The following is a 23358-nucleotide window of genomic DNA, read 5'->3' on the forward strand; positions in this document are numbered from 1 at the left end:
AACGTCGAGGCGTCTGTTCGCCACGCGCCGCCAGTTTCGAATCAGACGTCGGTGGCGACAAGCGCGAGCAACGAAGCAGCGCATGCCTAACCGTAACGTCAAGCCACAAAACTGGCATCTGAAACCTTCGAATTTGCAACAATCGATCAATAATAGAGCCGAGAACACAGACTCGAGCCCTCGTCGATATACTGCGTCAATTGCAACCCTCGATTGGTTTGCGCCCGGCAAACGATCCTCGCAGTGTTCCTCCGAGATTGGCGACAAACCTTCCGAGTGACCGTCGAAATTTAAAGCGATTTCTGCGATCGAGACCGAGTCGGAAAAGAATTATAAAGTACCGATCGTTTAGTGCAAGGAGCGGCGAAGGCTTCGACAATCGCAAGTGCATTTCGGAACGGAATTTCGTCCGAAGCTCTGGTCCCCTGAACTTGACTGCTGGACTCAAGGACAATTCGACGACGGCGTCCAGGGCGAACCGAAAACTATTTACGTCCACGCTTGCAAACTACCAACAGACCGAGCAGTTGTTGATTTGAATATCCGAAGGCGCTAAAGCGCCAAGGAACAACGAGCAACAGGTGAGAATGAATTTTTATAGAGCCAACTCTTTGACGTAACTCTTTGCATATTTGAACTTGCCTCGTGTGGAGTAAACTGTAAATAAAGACGGTGGGAAAACGCGATGAAAGACCCATTGTCAGCCAGGTGAACATTTGTTTATAAAATTCCGACAGCTCCCGGTTTGTTTAGTCCTAGCGCAAACTGTTCTTTTACCTCTGTACTGTGTTAAACCAAGAATTTTACTCTTTTCATTTAAGGTAAATGCAGGTCAGCTTTACAGCCTGTAATTAAGAGGCAATAAAATCTTAGCGCAGCACCGCTGTGCACCATTAATTAATCCTTTTCTGGTAATTTGAACTACTAGTGGGTATAAAAGTCCTCTTTACAATCGAGCATAAGTTTCTCAGCTTATTCAACATTACTACGCGGAAAATTGATCTTTTTGATAATCGTAGAAGTGATGACTTTTATTGTTACGACTGCAGAAAATTACTATCGCTACCGCATAGAAAAAATAATGAAAATCAACACGACTGACGTCACTATGATAATCACTTTGTTTATCGTGTTACAGCATTATAAATATTATTGCACACTTGACGCTAATCGCAACTATAGATCTTTACGAATACACTGCAGTTTCATGAAATGAAATAATTTTTACATAATTCGTGCATCACTGCTTATAGCGGTGATAAATAAAGTAGATTTTTTACATCGCTTATCGTTGAGCTTTCGGGTCAGCCTCGCCAAAATTTTCAGGGCCATTTTGAAGCGGGTTTGTTCGTGATTCGAATTTGATAATCTGCTCGACGAAACCCGTGCTATCACTCACCGGGTTATCTGTACTACGTATTAATTAAGCGCACAATGATCCATCGCAAATTCTCTGCCAGCATGCGACAGAAGTTGCAAAATCACCCAAAGCTCCTTTACTCTACGCTCGCACGTAACATCCGTTTGTATAATTGCGTACAGACAAAACGAATTTCACCGAAGCTTGCAGCGCATAATCAAACCCCGCACGTGGATTTTTCGCGACGATCATGTGTGCCGTGAGAACGCGACTGATGTTTTTGGCGCCACGCACGTGTGCTGACGAATTGCAGGCCTTCAAAGCGACTTGATTGTCCGGTTACATACGTAATAATGTCGTTTATTCTGGTTTTGACTATCATCCCTGACGAGCTTTCGCATGCAGAACGGGCATAACGTGAAACGGAAATTTTACGATACGTTCTTGGAGGAGGATAATTCTTCGATTACGTCTGATTGCAAATAAAGAACGAGACTGAGAAAATATCACTCGAGTATTATGAATTGAATCGAAGAGAATGGATAAAAAATTATTTGTTTCATTAATTTTCATGAAAGTTTAAATCGAGTTTTACCTTGCTTACAATTAATCTAACAACAATTTTAAAGCGGTAGAATTATGCTTGCGTTAAAGTATCTCTGGGTTCATTTTCACTTGTAGACGAACAATGGTCGGCATGTGAATTGCGACTGAGACACCTGCGGTGAATGTAATTAATCGATATATGTTGAAGTATAGAAGCCGTGCGTAGCTATCCAGACATACGTCTGTCATCGAATCCGCGCAAGCCGATATTTAGCGAAGCATCGGCAATTAAAGGAGTAAAACTTGTGCTGATCGAGTCAGTTGCAGACCCCGTAACACAGTTTGCGAATTTCTAAATCGTGTTATCTCAACTCTGCAGGATCGTTAGGACGAATGCCAGATAGAAAATGCCTTGCAGATTCATGGGGTGCAACGGTTAGTTTAAACAAGTGCGCAGTTCAGTAAGTTGCCCGGCCAAAAAGCTGCTGGCAGTGTTAGGAAGCGATTAAACAGTTCTCGGAGGCAAGCTTAGCGAACATTGGAGCTTGCGGTGAGCATTTGTAGTTGAATCCCACGCATGTGGCAATGCTTCAGCCACAATTCAACCCTGAACTTCACGTGGGCGTCAATATTCGCTTTCAAACTGCAAGATTTACTTTCAGTTACGATTTCAGGTCACGTTTTAGTTGCGAACATTGTATATCTGGTTCTTATACTCGTACGAAAATCGTCAAAAAATCGTCTCGACGGAATTGAGAGTTTAGGGACCTTTGGTTTTGTCCTTCGATGTTTAAAAAAATGCTTCGTTATCGCGCTGATAAGTGCAGGAACACTTCATCCTGAGATAAAAACTATCAAGGAAGTTCACCTGTTTCAAATTGATTTAACGTGTTGCAATAAGCTCAAGCTGTAACGCATCATAGACAGCAAATCGTGGAGCTACGGTAATTTTAACTCACGATTTAAGGAGCTTAAGAATTGTCGGTTGATACAGAAAACGCAGTAAAATCGTCACTGGGTTCATGGCTTTGTATTAATATTTATAAGTTTGAGTTTTGGGAGAATCTACGGTCACATAAGTCCAGAGATCAGGCCTAAGCAAGAATCGCGCATAGTGCATGGATTTTTTACATTTATACATTACGGTATAATATGAAACGATTTTCTCTATTATGAAGCATCGTGTAAAAAAATAGCGTTAAACGTAATTTTACAACATAGCGAAAGACGGAAGTGTTCGTGTAATCACCACCCTACCGTGCGTCTGTCGGCAAATTTGAATCGCAACGTACTTCGTTTGTAATTTGACAGCTGTTACCTCGCTTTTAAAAGTGTCAGCATACGCCACGCGCTGGTTTAGAATTACGACACGGTGCATTACTACATTATACACTTTACACTGAGGAGTTGGTACATCATTTTTTTTTCCTCTCCACTCCACGTGCAACTTGATTCAAATCGTTTAAGTAGGTAGTTAAAATTGTTTCTCGTTTTAGGATATTGACTCTTCTTTTTATCTGTTTACCTCGCAAACTCTGCAATTGGAATAGCTGATACTGACGTCGTTTTACTCAATCATTGACAAACACTTGCTACAATGGGAACGCACTACTTTTTTGTCTCGCTCTATTCGATTCTGTCTACACGATATTTATAGACTCAGGGTCCGGCAGGTCAGGGGAATAAATACGCACGAAATTGTCGCCCATTGATCAGCTCCGTTGACAAAATCGACGACCGTTTGGAGGAGCACGTGGTTATCGCCAGTTCGTAGTAGATGCTTATCTAACCGATAACATCGTATCGATACTCCGGATTACGCGAGCGAGTCTCGGTGTCAACTCGTAACCGTTTGGAGTCTAAGTACGCTTTAAAAAATTATCAATTTATCGTGTAAAAGAAGTTGGAGGCCGTTGAAGACGCGTCTAATACTCCGCGACTGTATCTAGCGGAATTTACGTATGTATCGTGACCCTCTAGTTTGCGGAATAGATTTAGCGAGCGATCGCTAGGATCCGATTAGAAGCATTCGACTTGTGCTCCGTTGGGATTACAGAGGAATTACTATTATCTGTTATACGCATTATGTTCACGAGACACCAGATATTCGTATCTCTGATAACGTGAAAAAAATTGGCGGTGATCACAAGGTATAACGTAACGTACAACACGATAGCGAAAGCTTCAACAATACCCTCGATATCCATTCAATTCATTGAACAAATTCGATTTAACTGCGTATTAAATTTTGATATTCGAAATATCGCCAGTTTGTATCGCTGGGTTATTAAGACAGAGTAAAAATATACTACCAACACGATCGGCTTCTGTTTTGTTGATTAATCCCAATCTGTTGATGAATTGGGTTAAAAATATCTCGTTAAAATTATAATCAAACACAAACCGAGAAGACTGATTATATCGTCATGTTCAACATCAACAGTAATTACAAAAACAGTTTACTTAGGACTAAATATTTCGCAGACAAGGAGCCAAAGGTTCTCCAAAACAAGTGCTTGACTATGAACTTTTTTACGCGAATATTCTAGCTAGAGATAAACGAGTCGCGAATCTGTTCCAGTGCCCTTTCCGCCCAGTTAAAGATATAAGAAGTCTATGACCAGGTTATTATTAGCCCTGTTATCTTCAGTTACTGAGTATCGCACGACACTTGGGCCATCTTAAAATTAACTCGCGGTTTGATCGATAGCGTTCAGATCGATTTGACAGCTTCAAGATCAATGCTGTTACACGGCTCGATGACTTGACCAAATTTTTATTACGCTTCACGCGACGATCTTACCTGCAGAAATTGTTCTTTGACCGATTGCGAGCAGCGCGTTTTGGAAGTTTGCGCTTGGACAGTTTTGAAAAGGGTTGGGATTTTGCACTTGTCAGAGAAATATCCGAGAGGCTTTCTCGCTGTCGATTGGGCATGTTGATAATTATTACTGTGTTTCTTTCTTTGCGTGAATTTTCACGACCTTCTTCACCCAAACGTTCACGTTGTTTGTTCCAGATTTCATCTTGGCGTGACGCATTTGCCATCCGAGGCGTTGATATGAAGGATACGACGACTAACGGACACGGTGGGTTATTAACCTGAATAACGATGCCATTGCCCGCTGCACCTCGGTGCAATATGATCGCACACCGACAGCGAATCATTAAGCCCAGCTACTTCCATTCGCCGGGTGCTTTGTGCCGGCCTCTTCGATTATTTTGCTTCTGTAATCGATCAATTGACCCCGAGATCCAGGCGCTAACGTATTTACGCAGCAGATTCGATCGCAGAAGTAGGTGGTCGTGATTTGGTTCAAGTGCATTGGACTCGTATACTTGATACTTCGGAATTGAGGTTCGTTGTCAGTTCCGTTTCCTAACGTTCCAGATATCCGAGGATACCTATACGTATGATACGGGCATCTTTCTCGCGACTTTGGACCTTCGTTCGAGTCGAACCGGGACGAACTTGCCTCGCGCTGTGTCTTCGCGAATCTGTAAAGCAGTGTTTTTTTTTTTTCTTATTCTTCTTTTTTTATCGATATGGATTCTGATCACAGCTCGGACGAGGTCAGATCGCACGAGCAGACGGAGTTCTTAAAAAACGAATACCACTTCGGGTCAAATTCCACTTTAGCAATTTTGCGCAATTAACTGTACAGGGTGCCAGTATCCAGTATCTTTTATTTTACTGATGCAACATCACCACGGTGTGATATCACATTCCTTGAATTTTACAACAAGGCGATAAACGTAAATATCTTTAATAACAAACCGCGAAATCTACTCTTCTCCTGTGAACCAGGGGATGAGAGGCAACCCTTGTCTCCCAGTTTCCCAGAGATTAATTGGAAGTTGTTGTCTGCAGCGATTACGAAACACTGTCGATAGCAGTGATCGTGGAAAATGAATGTTGAGCCAGAATTTCTTCAAATGGAGTCAACCGTGTTTTCCATGGTCGAAGTATCCGATCACAATCGTAAAAGTTTTGTTGCCGTTTCCTTTGGTGGAGTTGTAGCGTTTTACATCAACAAGATTTTTTTCGCAATTACCGGTGAAACAATTATCATACCTGCAGCCGACGAGAAAATTACTAATTTGAAGGATGCTCGTCCTGCAGGAAATTATACGAGTGAAAGATCGAGGTTTCGTAATTTTTTCTTCATTAGGCGATAGTTACCTTGCAAATCTCGTCGAATGCCGTGAACAGAAAAGTGCAATTATAATCAACATAGACCGAGTAATGAGATTTCACCATAGAAAAAGTGACAGGAATTTTTATTCAAGAAATTAACTGATAGATTCGCTTTGACCTAGCGTGATTCGTTGACACGGTATTTTCCATTTCCCTTTACAACAAAATTTGTTTAACAAGTCTGTAAGGTATCATGAAACAAGAATGACTCACTCCTTTCCACGTGTTCTCCACAATTCGTCACCGTATTCTGAACCCACTAAACGGCGGATATTGTTTCTCATTGAAACTCCCACACGGCTCGTTTCACTTCCTCCATTTCCGGCGCACGTGGACCGAACCCTGAATCGTAGGCGAGATCCGACGAGATAGATCTCGGGCGTTAATTAGCACTTTCATCTCAAAACGCGGGATGAATCATGGGTCGCTCCTGCGTCGGTGGAAGCTCGAGCTTGCGGCAGGGTTCAGTGTAAGCTTCAAGTAGGCTGTGTAACGGAGAGTCGGACACGGGCTGGACTGCCAGATTCGCGGTGGCGAAACGGTGGGCGGCTATTCCGTTCCCAGCCGCAGGCAGCCGCAGGGATGAGAGACACGAAGGGCTGTAATTTTATTCGGGGAATTTGAGACACTTGAGCGGCATTAACGATAGACAGAAAGTAAACGCATGTAAGTCTCGGTTTAACGGATGAAATTCAATTAAGCCAATCACGAATTATATACTCCGCTTAGCGCGCGACCCTCCGCATGCATTGCGTGACGGTAATCGACTTTGGCCATTCGCATTTGTAGGTACTCGAGACGCAAGTGCGTTGACTTATCAGACGTCCGAAGTGACCGGTGCAGGAATTTATCAATTTAAATGATAATCGCCGAGGCCAGTGCAGTCTCTGTTCTCGATCTCAAAATCAAATGACTGGCTGCGAAAGCTCGGTTTGACATCCGGTTCGCATCCGTTATCCTTGGATCTTGGCGGACTGAAACGATTCTACGAATCCGAGGTTCCAATGATCCCGGATTGAAAAGAGATGAAGAAAGTCGAATAGATCATTTCGACCAATTTATTGTCTGAAATCTCTGTCGATTAATAGAAATTAAATAGCCGTTATTAGCGCGATAATTACAGAGGTTAGAATTTCGTAACTAAGAATTATTTAAATTCTCGTAACGCCCGATTCGGCCGTGACCCTGACGCTCGTTTCAGAGATTACTTATTAATTGATCCCGTCACGCTGGCCGTGAAAGATCTATTGCCGCAGTTCATAGCCGGTTCAATGCTGCGAGTTCAAGTTTAGGCACCGCAGCAATTGAACAAAAAAGTCCGCGGAAACGAAAACAACATTTTCTGCCCATCGGACCAATGTCAATGTTTCGGTGCAGAATTCGTGCTTTCGTCACATTCACAGTTTGCTGGTCAAAAAAGTGAAAAGAGTACCGCCTTGAAATGTTATTTCACGCTGCGCGTATCAAATTTCAAGAAGTACCGAGTCACGCTATTTAAGTTCTTCAATAATTCTATTCAGCAAAATTCTTTTATACATTTGGATATTTCTAAGCGCTCGATCAAGGAGAACACTAATTCTCTCGTTTCTCAGTCTTGTTCCTTACTCATTTTGATTATTTAACATTACGTAACAGGCTCTTCTCGTCTCTGGCAGCGAGTGCGCCGCGTTATTGTGACATAACGGAGAGGGGGAAAAGAGAGCGCTGCAAATAGTGGAAGAAAAAACCAATTGCACTCTGTGACCCAGATGTTGTTAAGCTCGCGAGGCTCGAGCCGTGTCTCGGTCTCCACGAATCAGAGTATTTCTCAGCCTACACACCCACTTGTTGCGTATAGCACTCGAGGCTACCGAAGGCTTTGACGTCACAGACACTCCTCCAATCTTGAATAATGCGCATGGTAATTTAGCGAACAGCGTGACCCGTGGCCGTTGAGTTTCGCAGTTGCGATAATCGGTGCCGAGTGACGACAGTACATTCATTGTTTTTCAACCCGTTCGCAAACCGTCTTGTTGTTATAATCTTTCCAATTCACTGACGCACTTCGACCCGTTGTTTTAAATTTTACGCTCGTTGACGCAGCTTTTCGAACCTTTGTTCAGTAAATTTTGAACGTTCTGGTACTCGGTAAAACTCAGTTATTATTTATGCTGAAATTCTGCTGAAAGACGCCGACGTCTCGACATTAAGCTTGCGAAATCAAGTCAGCGCTGCGATTTGTGCAAAAAAGCCTTGATTATTTCAGCTTTGAAGTCTCTTGAAGATATGTGTGACAAAAACACGAGTGTTCCTTGATTTGTGTCAGTCACACCTCGTTCAATGGCCTTCGACATATATCCTGTTTAATTTCGTTTATTTCAGAACAGAGGATTGAGCCACTTAAAGCACTCATTATCTGAGGTTGGATTCCTGCATGATCCCTTTATCTGGAGTAGTAATTTATTAACGATCTTATGTAACGTAAAATGGGAAAGTTTCGTGCGCAGATGATGTAAGAACAAACACGGTGTTGAATACCGAGTGGAATATTTCACGTCTCATTAAACTTACATCCACTTTGCCGTACGCGATTTGAATATGCGACCGCGTACAGAACGAATAGATTTATCTGGAAATGTACGGTTTGCATGAAAGTAATGCGGTAATGCCTCTGTCTGGTATTGTTAGCAACAAGGAAGGCGATAAATCTAATGACTCAGAACTCGCCTGGCCTGTGGAAGAATTTGCCTGTCCACCACCTACAAACGCCCACTCGAATGGCGGTGGAAATCATGTGCTGTTCATAAAAGTTCATAAAATTTATCGGCACAAGTTCTCCCCTGCGGATAAATCAATCTCGAACATTCATATCGAGCGGAAAGCTGTCAATCCACTGGCGGTAAATTATTGTTTAGATAAAAATCCACAACAGAGACTATGATCGCATTGCTCGTATCAACCGGAGGAAACCATATATCGTTCTAAGTGCATCGGGCATCTGTTCAGGGGTTAACAGGCTCCCGGGAGAAATTAATCTCCACTCAATCACACTCAACTACTGTATATACATATGTGACGGGTTTATTTTTGCGCAGCTTGATCATTGAAGAGCGGAAAATCCTTAGAAATTATTACAGGTTAACTTGCAAGAGACAAACAGCTCGATTAAATGCGTTACACAATACATAGGTTTACTCTTTTAATACGACTAGTACGTCTTTGATTGGAAGATTAGATTTCACATCGCACGTAAACATCATCCTATATTCTCCACGTCACGCCGCGTATTGCGCAGAAGTTGTAATTAAACGAAAAAATATTGCTTCACGGAATTATTAAAACGCCTTATTCAATGTTTTGTGGTATTCGTAATGCTTGCGTTCATCAATGGGAAATCGACGTGTCTTCGCAAAAGAAGAGTGGATAAAATACGCGATTCAGATACACAGCGAAGCGAATGTACCTTGTTGACCCATCGCGAGAAAAGTTCGATCGACACGTTTTCCCGATCTAAAGTGATCGTTTCTGCACTTGGCACGTCCCTGATGGAATCAAGTTTCTACTAACCTTGTCCACCTCGCTAAGAAGGGCGACATTGAAATGCAACGACTAATGCTATTGCCTCTCACACGTTCAATAGTGCGTACGAATGTGCGTCTATCAATCCAATGCCATAATCCGCATGAGAATTATATCTTGGAGCCGATAAATGTCACACGAGAATACTTTCGAAGTTTTGCGAGTTTTTTTATTAAATGATACATGTTCGCAACCACTTATCTCATATCGTAAGACTTGTTAAAAATAGCCCAGTCCTATATCTGCATGTGAGACTTATCGGTGGATTGGATTTGACTTCTTAATTAGGTAGGGATTTTACTGATATATCACCGTTTTTCGCTAATACGATCGCAGTACGCTTTCAATGTTTATAAATAACTGTCACGTTTTTACGTAACTCGAGTATGAAAAATGTATGCACAGCTTTATAGCATGCGCGATTGTTTGAATTTTCCCCTAACACACGCGTCAATAAACCAATGGAGTTTTTATTTCACACTTTCATACAGTTCGTATACCATATGTTTACATAACGACAATGCGCAATTGTTGTAAATTTGTGAAGTTGGCACAGATGGTTGTTCGGCATAAGTCAGGCGGTTCTGCGGTATAATTTTTGTCAAAAAAAAGGCTGAATTCTCAATCAAGCGTCGAAATTAACGCCAAGAGAGCGGTTGCTAAATCACGTGACTTGTAACTTAAATACTACAGCAGAGATAAGTAACTGTGCACGAAGAATCTCAACGATGACAAAGAGAAAAGGTACCTAACATTTATACGTTATAAACGGTGCTTCGCCCGAGGAATGACTTTACGATATGTTAAGATATGCCCCAATTATGATATATCTGTGCACTGAATTGACTTAACTTATGCTAATCATCGTTCAAGTCGTCTTTCAGCGATTCTAACAAACGACACAATAGCATGTGTGATTAACGAAGGCGGAAAATTAGCGTCAAGATGGTCCTCGAAATGTGATCAAACCTTCCTCACGCGTTTATCGTTTTAAGCTACTTTTTTGTTGGCTCCAGGTGAGCCAGTCAAACTGCGACTCTGATTTCACGTTGGGTTGTTAATTCATCGAATTGTTATCGCGATAAGTAAATCGGTAGGTACCGGTACCTGAAGAGGATACCGGTCATTGGTCCCAAGTGTCGGTTCGGATACTTGAGTTTGGAATGCCGTAAGATTCTCTACGCCTTGAATTAATCACAGAGCACGTCGATACGTGTAAGAAATAGCAATTGTATACCTGAGGCAGCTGGCTTGTAAGGGCACCCTTAATCCCTCCGTGCAGCAGAGCCTCGGACCGCCGAGTGTTTTCTACGGCTAGGGCATTATGTTTGTTAGTTGTAAAACACGCTGGACCAGTTGAGCACTGGATGCTGCAGGCGATAGGATTCTCAAGGACTGATCTTGGCATTGCCAGTTGGGGGTCGTTGGAATGCAAAAAGAAAGTGAGCGATGGTAGTGGCGCCAAGATATGCGGAGCACTTTCAGTCGGCGGAAACACGGGATGGTCAATTTTGATTAGACACTTTGCGCTATGAGTTGGTAATAATCGGTGTACCTACAGCCGACTGGCGGAAAATATCGATCAGAGTGGATCTATCACCAATGCGTCAGGACTGGAAACGCGATTGTAACGACATCGATAAGCGGAATTATGATCTATGGGTTCAGTCTGAAGTTAGACGAAGATCGCGCAACGATTGTCAACGTTATTTGATCAAGATGTCATTGCGTGACACTCCCAATCCTTATAGCGTATACGTAGCGGTAAAAACATGGGTACAGGAATTTGACGTAGTCCTAGATTGAGGCAAGAAATATCTCGCATACTATTGCGACTTGCAGCTTCATAAACGAAACACATTGCACAGACATGCTTAACGAATACTATTCAGAGCAGTGAGACATTGTCAAACAAGCTCGAAAATAGGCTAATTTGATGAATTTCATAAGACGTAATCATGATGTTAAAATTCATTTTGCTCCGAGCGTTTATTTAAGACTACGATATAAAGTTTTCTGCCTCATCATTCTGGAATGGGTTAATTAAAGGGATAACTTAGACCTTGGCACGATGTGTTTTGTACTGTACAAGAACTGCTTTTACTTCGACTGTGTTTACTAGCTAGAATTCACGAATCATAGATCTTGGTTCTGATCGTTTTGTATGTGCTATCAAACTGCAGATATAACAGGCTTTTGTGAAAAAGTCAATGTTTGTTATACTGTATCCGAATGCTTCAGCGTTTCCAAGACGCGATGAATTCCAGAAACCACAACTGTTTTTTGGGCCATGTCAGCAGTGTGGTCAGATGTACTAGTTCGGGGTCAATAGGTGATTTTGGTGAAGATCAGGCAGCCAGTAAACACTAATGTTGCTTATGATAAACTGCCGATTTGTAAAAGTAGAGCCCAATGCGGCCGGTCTGACGATCGTGAGCACGAGTGGTTTTTGGAATCGCATCAAGAATATAAACGGCTAACGCGAACCACGTGTTTCCTGTTTGCCTGATATTTGAAACTCATGATCACCAGACGGGCCGCAGGACTCATGTCTGCAATAAAAATATCATTTGATTTATCAATTAGAAAAATTTAGGTGACTTGTTATTGGTCGTTGGGTGGAGGAGGGGGAACGGGACTGCACGCAAGGTTCGTGACTTGAGTAACACCAAAGACTCCATCTATAAAAGCGGAGCCTCGTGTGGCAGAGCTGTCAGTCGGTAGTTGTTCTTGAAATTAAAAGAATCGAGTCTACATACCTTCATTTGTTTCGCATTTGCATTTATTGTTGGTCCTCAGTCGCTCGGCTCCTGCAACCAGCTCTGCCCAACAGCAGAAGACCCACTCTAAGAGTAATTGTTACTTCTTATCACTTTTTCAAATCGTCCGGCGTAAATCAGCCGCCATGTGGGCATCTTGTAGCTGGTTATAATCAGTCCAGCCATCAGCAACTTTCGATATGCTTTTAATAAATCTTTTTTGACCCCTTATCGGTTTCAGTGGAGGTCAATGGTAAGGAGTCCAACGGCAAGCACTTACTGTCAAGCGAGAAGGACGCCGAGGTTGCCAAGGACGCCAACCATGGGGAAGAAATTGACGCGGTCCAGAGCGCCATGGGCAGCTTCGGAAGGTGGCAGCTTCTCGTATGCCTCGCAATTTCTCTCGTCAAATTTCCAGTCGCCTGGCATCAGTTGGGCATTGTTTTTATGGCCCCACAACCAAAATTCAAATGCATTGCTCCGAACGGTACAGTCGACAAATACAACTGCTACGTCAACGTCTCCGACATCCAGGAGCCTTGCACTGAATGGGAATACGACAAAAGCATTTTTCCGGAGACTATAATAACGCAGGTATTTACGAAAAAAAAAAATACCAAACGCAAACGAGCATCATAACCATGTGCGTGTGAAAAGACCTTTCGCGGTTGGAAAATCATTTGCTACATTTTCAGCTATCCGTTACGTTATAAATTAATGGCGAAAAAAAATTTTTCCATTATTCTCCCGATGAATATTCACATTTCTGATTATTCAATGCATTGTTCGCGTATTCCGGAATCAATAATTCAGTATACCAGTCGACTCGACGACCGTGAGTTACTATATTTACGCTCCGAAATGCAAATCGAAAGAAAGGAATAGTGTGACAAGTGGGGTGTGTTCGCTCATAGACAGCAGCTTGACGACTTCCGGAAAATTAATTTACCTTCACCTTCTCCCTTTTCTTAGTGGGATTTGGTCTGCGGTCAATCGTTTTACGCAGACACCTTGCAGTCTCTTCTCATGTTCGGCGTTCTCCTGGGTAACATCGTCTTCGGTAGCTTGTCAGACAGGTATATAAAACCTCGCACCATCCCACATCCCCGACTTCGCGATTCGCTCGATATTTCATTCATCCGAAGAGAGTGATTCATGGTCAAATCCCCCTCGCAGGTATGGCCGGAAAAAACCTCTTGTCGGTTCCGTGGTGCTTCAGCTGGTTGCTGGCATCGGATGCGCAGTGGTTCCCTGGTTCCCTGCCCTCCTCTTTTTGAAGCCGCTCAGCGCTTTCGCTACCGGAGGAACAATGGTCACCAGCTACGTAATTTGTGAGTAATTTTCTCGACCATTTTCTTACTAGTTATATGAGTTGTTGATCATCAGTAGCGAGTGAAACGCAATTTCAGAGTTCATTTAGTTCTTTCTTCTCACCTGCGTCTGCAACTTTTTTTTTCCGTCCTCAGGCATGGAGATCGTAGGCACAAAATGGCGGTCCCCGATCACGGTCCTCTATCAAATCCCTTACAGCTTGGGCCACATGTCGTTGGCGGGTCTGGCCTACTGGTTCCGACACTGGGAACACCTTCAAATAGCCATGACCGCACCGTCGATAATTCTATTGGGTTATTGGTGGGTTGTGCCTGAATCACCCAGGTGGCTTCTTGCCATGGGCAGGCAGAAGGAAGCGTGCAGGATTCTAAAAAAAGCTGCCAAACTCAACAAGGTCAAGGACACTGACATCCCAGACATGGTCAGAAGACACTGCCTTCATCAGGTAATATAAATTCAAGAGTTACAGATATATTTCGTGATTATAGATTTTCCAGATCGGAAATATTTGATACTCGGTTTTTGTCATCAGAACTCGAAAAATACAGCACCCAACTACAAACCGTCCTTTGTGGACCTCCTCAAGACACCTAACATGAGGAAGAAGTCAATCGCGATATTCTTCAACTGGATGATCTGTGGTATGGGACTCTTTGGAATAACTCAGTACCTGGGGCAGGTTGGCGGTGACATATTCGTGAACTTTGCTGTGTCCGGGGCTACGCAGATACCAGGAAACATCGTTTCCTTGTGGGCGATGAGCGCCCTGGGCCGAAAGACGACCCTCATTTCCAGCAATACTATGACTGGAATCGCTAGTCTGATGCTCATAGGCGTACCTAAGGGTAAAGTAGGCTGCATTTTTCTTACTCAATAGTTGTCAAAATTGAGGCAAGTGAATAAAGTTCGAGATAATATTCTAGGAATCGTATTTGCGTGACTGCGTTGCAGAGACTTTTTATCGCGTGTGTTGCGTAAGACTTTAATTTCCGAATAAGTTTAAGCAATTAAAACCAGTACTAATTGCCTAAGAGAAATTGGATTATCGTCATTATTAAATTGCCCCAATAAACTACTCCTCTAGTTGATAACAATTAAAAATAATTAGAGTACGTTGCAATTGATGTTACGATTGTCGTTTGCGCTCACGTCCGATGTGCAGGATTGTGAAATCTGATTATAAATGTATTCTTCATCTTTCCAGAGATCGCTTGGCTCAGGCTACTTTTAGCCTGCTGCGGTATCGTTGGGATGTCAGTTTCGTTTACAACGGTTTACCTATTTTCCGGTGAGCTTTTCCCTACGGTCGTTAGGAACATCGGTGTGGGAACGTGCAGCATGAGCGCGAGAATAGGATCGATGGTTGCTCCGTTCGTCGTCTCTCTGGTGAGAAATAGAAGATTGTAGAAGAAATTGCGATCTCAGAAAACCTTAGGATATCAATTACACACGCTTCTGCTATCCGACACAATATGACGCCACTCGCTTTTTCTTAGTTATTGACATTCATTGTGACTGCAAGTGGGACGGGGTCAGATGCGGACTTTATTCTAAGTGTACTATGCTGATATTTTTATGAGTGACGAAATATATTATGCATGTTAGACCAATGCCGAGTTTATCTCATGTCGGGGTACTTTTACAAACTTACTCCTGAGCATTGTCGTTCAGCTTTGTATGCGCTGTGATTTAAGAGTACCTTTTCGTCGAACTCAGTGTTTTTCTTGAGTTGAAAAGTAAAAATTGCTTTTTAGGGTCTGAAAGAAACCAGAGCATGGATGCCTCCGACCGTTTTTGGAATACTGCCACTCCTCGGCGCATTGTTCTGCTATTACTTGCCTGAAACTGCTGGATGTACTTTGCCTGAAACCCTCGAGGACGGCGAGAACTTTGGGAAGTAAGTGATGACGATTTGAAGAAAGATGTTCCAATAATGCTTTTCTCAGATTGGAACTTTTTATAACTTAACTGCAACTCTTCAATTTCCAGAAAAATTGAAGCTCCGGAAAGGCTAAAGGCGGCGGAAATCGAAGCTGCTTTGTGATGGAAGACTGTTAATTAATGATTAATGATAAATGAATAAACAAATTTAGGATGAAGAAGAAGAAAACAAGGAGAAAAGGAATAAACGAAAAATCAAAAAATACGTCTAAGAAAGCGTAACTAGACATAATTAGATAAAAAATAAGTAAACCAAAATAGCGTTGTTATAGTTATAGAATGCAAGGATCATTCCACCTCACTATTTATTGAAACCGCATGCCTTTGACGATATTAAACAATTTCATCACTGTCTTATCCTGCGTATCGTATGGCATGAGGTGAGATCTTAGTTTCTACAATTGATGTATATTCAAGATAGCTGCATAATCAGTGTATCTTTCGCGCCCAAAGCTCGAGGAATCAGATTCTCTCGAAAATTTCCGGTGTAGCCCAAGTGTGTGGAATAAATGAATCGTGTTTTCTCCCCGTAATTTTTTTTACCCGTGAGCTTATTCTGCCAGACGCTAATCATGGACGTTTATCAATCGTCGAATCGCGAGTGCTAGTTTTAAAAATTTATGAATTTTTTAGCGAAATCTTTTCTGTCCATTCGTAATCGTCGTATCGATCAATTTACAACCTTCTTATAACGTGTAATATGATACGAACTATAAATTAGTTTAAACATATATGCACGAATGTAAAATAGAATATATATTTTTAATATTTCAATGTATAGTCATCACGATGAATATATATGATTGTTCTTTTCCTACTTATACACATGTAATGTTAATGTTTGTGTAAATACATATGTCGTTTTACAGTATGATTGATTTCTCTTCGAGTGTGGTAATTTTTCTTTTAGTCAACGTTCTAAAGAATTTCGTTGATGAACTTCGCAGTTTGGGTTGTCACAAGTGAACTATAAATTCATTCGAACTGTGTGATAATGTATTAGTATACATATTCGGAAAAAAAAATATTTGACGTTCAAATTTGATTTCAAATGTGTGATTATTAAGAATTACTATATTATCGAACCATCTATATTTTTTCTACAATTTTATATCCTATTTTAGCACACAATAAGTGAGAAGACTGTGCAAATTAAAAATTTCTATTTTTCGCAGTTATTGACTTTACCCCAATTCCTATGCAACCGTACTATTCAATACCAGACCATGTTTATACAGTTTTTAAGTTATGAATGGCAAATAGGAAAAGTAAAATAAAAGTTGGCATCTGCTAAGTCCGGTATCTGTAAATACGGCTAATTGTACAATTCTAAAATTATGATTTGCAAATCGAAGAAACAAAATGAAAGTAGATACGTGCCAGATCCGGTATCGGCACGCACGGTAATTTAAATATTTTTTGGGATTCCCCGAAACATTCTGAATTTCCATGACGCGGTTTCTCGCGTGGTAATCGATTATAACTTCGTTACAGAGATAATTCATATTGATGCAAAGTTCGGTACGGAGAATTTGCTCGATTGAGTGATTACGTGCATACAACGAGTAATAATAGCGAAATTAAAACTGTACTTCCCGTAATCAATGCGACGTGTTGCATAATTCTGATAATCATCATCAGGATTCGTTGTTGTTATTCGACTGTTGAAAAGAACGGAAACTGCTCGGCACAGTAATCGGGCTGATTTCGCTACGGGTAATAATATACATATACAAGCTCTCCCAAATGAAGCGTATCGCAGAAAGCGTTAGACCCGACTTTCCGGTCTTGGCGAGGTCGTGCACTCACCAAGGACAAATCAGAAGAAAAATTTGTACGCATAGTGCATCTCAGGCCCAGAGCTTATACGCTTACATCCTTATGAAAGCCTGGGTTGAAAACGGAGTCAATAAAGAGATTAAATATTTTTTTTCACGGTGTTGTTTGGACGAAAATATGAAATCCAAAATCTTATGCTTGGAAAAACTTGTAAATATATTCAAAACTTATACATACCGCCACCGATTTCTTGTTCACTTTTTTTAAGTTAAACGTGCACGGACGAAAAAAAATCTATGAACATTATAAATGTATCTGAATTATGTTGTACGACGATTTTCAGATCCTTGGTAAAAAATTGTACCATTGAATACAGAAATATGATGCAGTACAGCAGATGATAAGAACTGTCGATAGGTTTAACTGAATGTTTACAAAAAGAAAATGGAAATAATCTAATCGATGTAGGTGTTTCAACGATAGTGAAGGTTCCTTGCTGTACCATCGGCTCGATGCAATGCAGGATATATATACCTGCTATGGAAAATTCCTGAATTAACAGCGTCCTGAACAAAGTAAAAGATACTTGAAACGTGTTTAACCTCATTCAAGACGACATCTTCGCGAGTCTACGCGACGAAAGTTTGTAACAAGTATAAGTATGGGTGAATTTGGATTGACTATCTCGGTTTTCTGTCAAACAAAATCCCATCGATCATTGTTTTTTTTTTTTTCGTGAAATTTTATCGACACAGTAACACGAATTCGAGATTCATGTCAGAACCAGTTTCGCCAAAGCAGAACACGGTATATAGATTTTTTGCGTCCAGCATATATGTGAGACAAGTTGAGTACATTTATTTTCATCGAAATACTGGTCGCCATGTCCGGTGCGACCTGCCCGATGGTGTGCCGGGAGTTGCTTTGTGCTCAACGGTATATTTAAGAGTGGTTTCAGCGCACCGTAAACTCACTCGACATCGTACCGTTCACCAGAAAGCTGTGTTCAACGGCTCGATCAGTGAGTACTGCAATATCATTACATACTCGTGTGACGATCATGTGGGTTTGTGTTTTTGTGCCGGTGTAAAAAACGGTCCAGTTCGAGTTGCAGCTCGGTGTGTAGCTGTTGAAAAAAACCTCAGATTCTTTTACTAGAACAATGAATGTCGGGAATAAGCTTAGAGTACATACATCGTTCGATTCATTTTATGGGAAAAGTTGCAGAGCATTTATCGATGCTTCGTTCCCAAGTGGTTGAAAGAACCCGTGACCACGCATAAATTGTAATAAAACACGGGGTTTAAAGCGTTTGAAGTAACCTTTGGATAACGATTATCGTGACCGTGAATTCTATATTGATTTTGAAATGCAAATTGAAACGCTCAAATATCAATCGAATGCGTGGTTTGTTAATTGTAATTTTAAAACTGAACCTTGTGGTCTTACCTTTACAGCGATTGCTGTAACGTAGCATGCGGGTTGAAACGGTTTGTCAATGTAGCTGATACTTGTACTATGCGAGTCAATTATACTCATGATTTGATATAAAACAATTATTGATTCATTCGTTGCAAATCCAGCAATAACGTTGAATGACTTCTCATTACGTTTTACGCGTTTTGAACCATCGGAATCAACCTACTAATGTCAAAACGCCTACCTAAGAACTATATTAAAACATATTTCCGTTGAATGTAGCTGCAACCTTGTAGGATACGTCATGCACATTCACTGAGTATATTTGAGGTACTCGTATAACATGTAATATACCTCAAGAACATGTTGTCCTTATACACATTGTGTAAATTTCTAGAATATATTCAGAAAGTTTCCCGTGAAGTTTGGCTTTTGGGTAGTCAAAATAAAGTATGCGATGCACGGCAATAACTGGGATTATGGGTGCATGTGATGCATATAAATTGGTAATTGCAAATTATATGATGACTGCAGTAGTCGATTTCCTTTTTAAAACTGATCGTAGTCCCGGTTTTCTCCGAAATTCGTTATTTTGCTTTCGAACTTGCGGTAAGGTATGCAACGGTCCAAAGAGCTCGAAGAGTTTTCACCAAATTCAAGCGTCGTCTCTGTTGTCCAAATGTGGTTCGATCGCGAAACGTACGAATATCCACGAACCTGTTTCACCGATTAACCACTTGAGGACTACGCGCACAATTACGCTAAGGTACAACGATCTTCTGCTGGAGAACGTCGGTGAAACTTGTCTTTATGTGTATGTTTGAAAGTTGTGTTAGCTTGACTCGCCGGCTTGGGCTGATGTTGTGGTTGGAATTTACTAGTTGAGACTAGCTGAGCCATTCGATGAAAGGTAACTGTAAACGGGACTGCTATTGATTTAAACCAAGCCTTAGACCCTGTCACGAATTCATTATTTTTCACGGCATGAATGTTGTTATTGAGATCTCGTGCACGAGGCAGAGAATTGCGCGTAGAGAACCGGTTATCGAAGACATTGTATCTTTTTCGCTAAACACTGAAAACCGATTATCTCCCGACTCCGTGATTCAATGTCAATCCTACTTGACATTCAAATCTGCTTCAATATTTCGTTTTTCAAATGACGCGTTACAGAATGAATAAAGTATCAGTTTAGTTACGAATGACACACCGTGAAGCAATATTTTCGATATTTATTTGATTAAAATTATTGATGGATATTCTTACCATGGAGTCACGTATTGCGTTCTTGACACATCATCGCACACATCACGCACTCGGTAGCAATGTTTATCCTGATAAAAAGAAATTTGTCAATCCCGCTCAGATCGCGATTGCACTGTCGTCGTTTTTCTTTGATTAACGCGATTAAAAGTATGATTGGATCTTGAAGTTGCGCTGTTCAATTATTTACGTTTATTGCTTATCGAATAATTACGTAACAATTTTGCTACGGGTTGTTTTTCTTGCAGTAGTAATTTCGCGAAGTTAGTTTTGATGGGTATAATGGACAATGTGTATGCTGCGCGAGTTCTTGCAACGTATCCCATTTTAATACCGTCTGTTCTTCCCAAGGTCGTCATTTACGAGAAAGCCTCGAGGAATACAAAATTTTGTAATTTCCGACTACTTTTCGAATCACGTCAGCTGCTAGAATGTTACTACAGAGCGTGTTTTTTGACATCGAACACGTTAACCATCACCGAACCATGATACCTGTGATTTTCCTGGTTAGATCATTGTCCTTGAAAATGCCATGATTTCTACACGTAATTGAACAATTTCACAATCACTGCACTGCCACGGAAATAGAAATTAAGCCGAACTGATTAAGCGTGGCTATATCGTTGAAACTATTAGGCATATCGATTGTTAGTTCCAATTAGTAGTTTGATAATTACAATGACTCATTTCTCGGACCACTACGCTTGATGTGTCTGTAAGCCACAGTGTGGCCCGTGGTAAAATCGGACCTTGCTTTCCTTTCCGTCAACCATGACTTAATTCGGAGCATTTAGAATCGCTCGGTAATCATGCACGTTGGGAATAACTGCGGACAGTATGGCATGTCAACATATGACTGGCATAATTCATTTACATCCCGTGAATTGCCACTGAAATAATGAGCTTCCTATGCAGCTTCACGTCCGATGGTTTCACCTGAAACATCATTATTATCGCGTTGACCTAAATTTAGCAACAGAGCAAAGAACATTCATAACTGAATAGTTGTTCGGAAATGTGGACATTTATTCATGCAACATCTTTACTGGTATGTTTCAGTGCACACATCTGTAAAGTGTTTGACACTCCTGCTGGGGGTGGCAGCTGCATCTCTTGGCCCTTTCGAAGAACTCTACACTTGGAAGCAGCTCGACTTTCAATTCCCAACTTCCAATGCTCGGGAAGCAGCGATCGCCTCTGGTGACTTTGTTCAGATCAACAACCTTCCGGTAGGCATTGAAATCTGGAAGGACAAGTTATTCGTCACAGTACCGAGATGGAAGAAGGGAGTTCCCTCGAATTTAAATTACATCTCACTGTCGAACACAACCGGTAAGAGGTCACGAGTTTATTCAGTCATCTGACGGTAACATTACAACTTTGACGTTTACATATCAACCTGGGTTATAACTTATCGGAAATTTATGTTCCAGGTAACAAATCACCAGCCCTAACTCCGTACCCAGATTGGGAGACGAACGACATTCACCAAACCGGAAAAGAGTCCATAGTCAACATCTTCCGGCTGGCGGTGGATTCCTGCGATCGCTTATGGGGTATTGACGCAGGTTCCGACGACATTCTGGGCGAAGGTGCCTTGGTTGCTCCGGTTCAACTGATCGTGATCGATCTGAAGACTGACCAAGTCCGTAAATTTCTGTCTTATTTTCCCATAGAACAATCAGTTCTTGGTCCGCATCCATCGAACTAGTCGATGAACTCACATTTGTCATTCATCAGGTCATTCGACGTTACCGTCTCACCGACGCTGACCAGAGGTTTGAGTCCTTCTTTGCCAATCTGGTCGTCGACGTGGAGGCTGATGCCTGCGATCAGGCCTTCGCTTACGTCTCTGACCTCGGTGCCAACGGTCTGGTTGTCTACAGCTGGGAAAAGAACAAGTCGTGGAGAGTCGACCACAACTTTTTTGCGTTTGACCCTCTGCACGGTGATTTGGAAGTTTTTCGAGAAAGCGTCGGAGTTCGTTGACTAGACCTTCGCAAGTGCTGCTGCTACAATGTCGTTGTTTACAGGTGACTTCAACGTCAGTGGAATCAACTTCCAGTGGACCGATGGGATCTTCGGCCTTGCTCTGAGCCCGTTACGGAGTGACGGCTCCAAAAGCTTGTATTTCCACGCCTTGGCCTCAATCACCGAGTTCGAGGTGTCAACGACTGTTTTGAAAGACGAAGTACTGGCAACTTCGAACGGGAATTATTACCACTTCAAGAGACTCGGTTACAAGGGTGAGCTCAGTCAGTGTACGGCATCTGTGATGGATTGGCAGAGCGGAGTGGCTTTCTTCGCAGCTGTGAACAGAGACGGGATCGCATGTTGGAACACGAAGAAGTCGCTGGATCAGTCCAGCTTCCGTAAGTGAAAATTGCTTTTTTGTTTAGTTCGGAAAAAGCTGTTCGTGGTTTGAGCATGGTTCTTTTTTTTATACATAGGTCTTGTTGCCGAAGACCACGACGCTCTGGTGTTCCCGAACGATATCAAGATCGCCCAAGATACTAGACAGCTCTACGTTATCTCCGACAAAATGCCACTGTTTCAATATGCCAACATAGATCCTCAGCAGATCAATTATCGTATTCTCAAAGCACCCGTCGATGAAGCGGTAAAGACTTGTCTGTAAGGAGTTGATATTCATCCAATCACTAGATGAAGTCTATAAGAGTCACACGGAAAGTTTACGAATTAAGAAAGTGTTTTACAGTTAAAAAAATATCTGATGGTAAGCCAAGTTGAGGTAATGTCGTATTGCATAGGATGCAAAAAATAAGCATTGTTCGTGAATAATAACTATACAAGCTGATTGCACTCGGTTGAAAAAATATGTAAAATTGTTTGGTGCGATGAAGTGATTTTCGATTCCAAACGTTAGTTTACTAGGATTTTACTGGCAACAAATCTCGGAAATCCTTATCCATTTTCGTATAAGCAGTATCAACGTAATATAGAACACGGTATAAAAACAGGAGACGAAGAATTCGGGTAAGAATAAGTGTCATCAAAATAACTGTGTCCACAAAGTTCCGATCAAGGTTGGAGATGCTGTTTTAGATCTGCTTCAATTTTTTTAACAAGAAAAGATAAGTCTAAAATTACAGCTCCGTTAGAATAAAATCTTGTTGAACACCCATTTCTGAGTTATGATTGAATTAGCTGTTCCCGAAACGCCAATTTCATGAACTCGGAGA

At 41.6% G+C, this 23358-nt stretch overlaps 2 protein-coding genes across 3 annotated transcripts; both read left to right on the forward strand.

Annotated features, from left to right (window-relative positions):
• The first annotated feature begins 25 nt into the window (after positions 1–25).
• Positions 26–16565, forward strand: LOC107228142 (organic cation transporter protein). 2 transcript variants are annotated; one of them, XM_046729865.1, is made up of 11 exons: positions 10376–10406; positions 12259–12382; positions 12462–12514; positions 12663–13015; positions 13394–13497; positions 13598–13752; positions 13888–14198; positions 14286–14598; positions 14958–15139; positions 15508–15650; positions 15743–16565. In XM_046729865.1, exons 1-11 carry the CDS (start codon positions 10391–10393, stop codon positions 15795–15797), a joined length of 1809 nt encoding a protein of 602 aa, XP_046585821.1. In that variant the 5' UTR covers positions 10376–10390; the 3' UTR covers positions 15798–16565. The 2 variants fall into 2 exon arrangements, with proteins under 2 accessions (XP_015525001.1, XP_046585821.1); XM_015669515.2 differs by lacking the exons at positions 10376–10406; positions 12259–12382; positions 12462–12514 and adding exons at positions 26–581; positions 4926–4995.
• On the forward strand, positions 16267–23300 carry LOC107228145 (protein yellow). Its single transcript, XM_015669520.2, has 8 exons — positions 16267–16272; positions 16328–16389; positions 18145–18494; positions 21215–21487; positions 21589–21800; positions 21896–22103; positions 22189–22527; positions 22606–23300. The coding sequence occupies exons 1-8, from the start codon at positions 16267–16269 to the stop codon at positions 22791–22793; spliced, it is 1638 nt and encodes a 545-aa protein (XP_015525006.2). The 3' UTR covers positions 22794–23300.
• The last annotated feature ends 58 nt before the right edge of the window (positions 23301–23358 follow it).

Source organism: Neodiprion lecontei, chromosome 1 (assembly GCF_021901455.1).
Source record: "Neodiprion lecontei isolate iyNeoLeco1 chromosome 1, iyNeoLeco1.1, whole genome shotgun sequence".
NCBI lineage: Eukaryota > Metazoa > Arthropoda > Insecta > Hymenoptera > Diprionidae > Neodiprion > Neodiprion lecontei.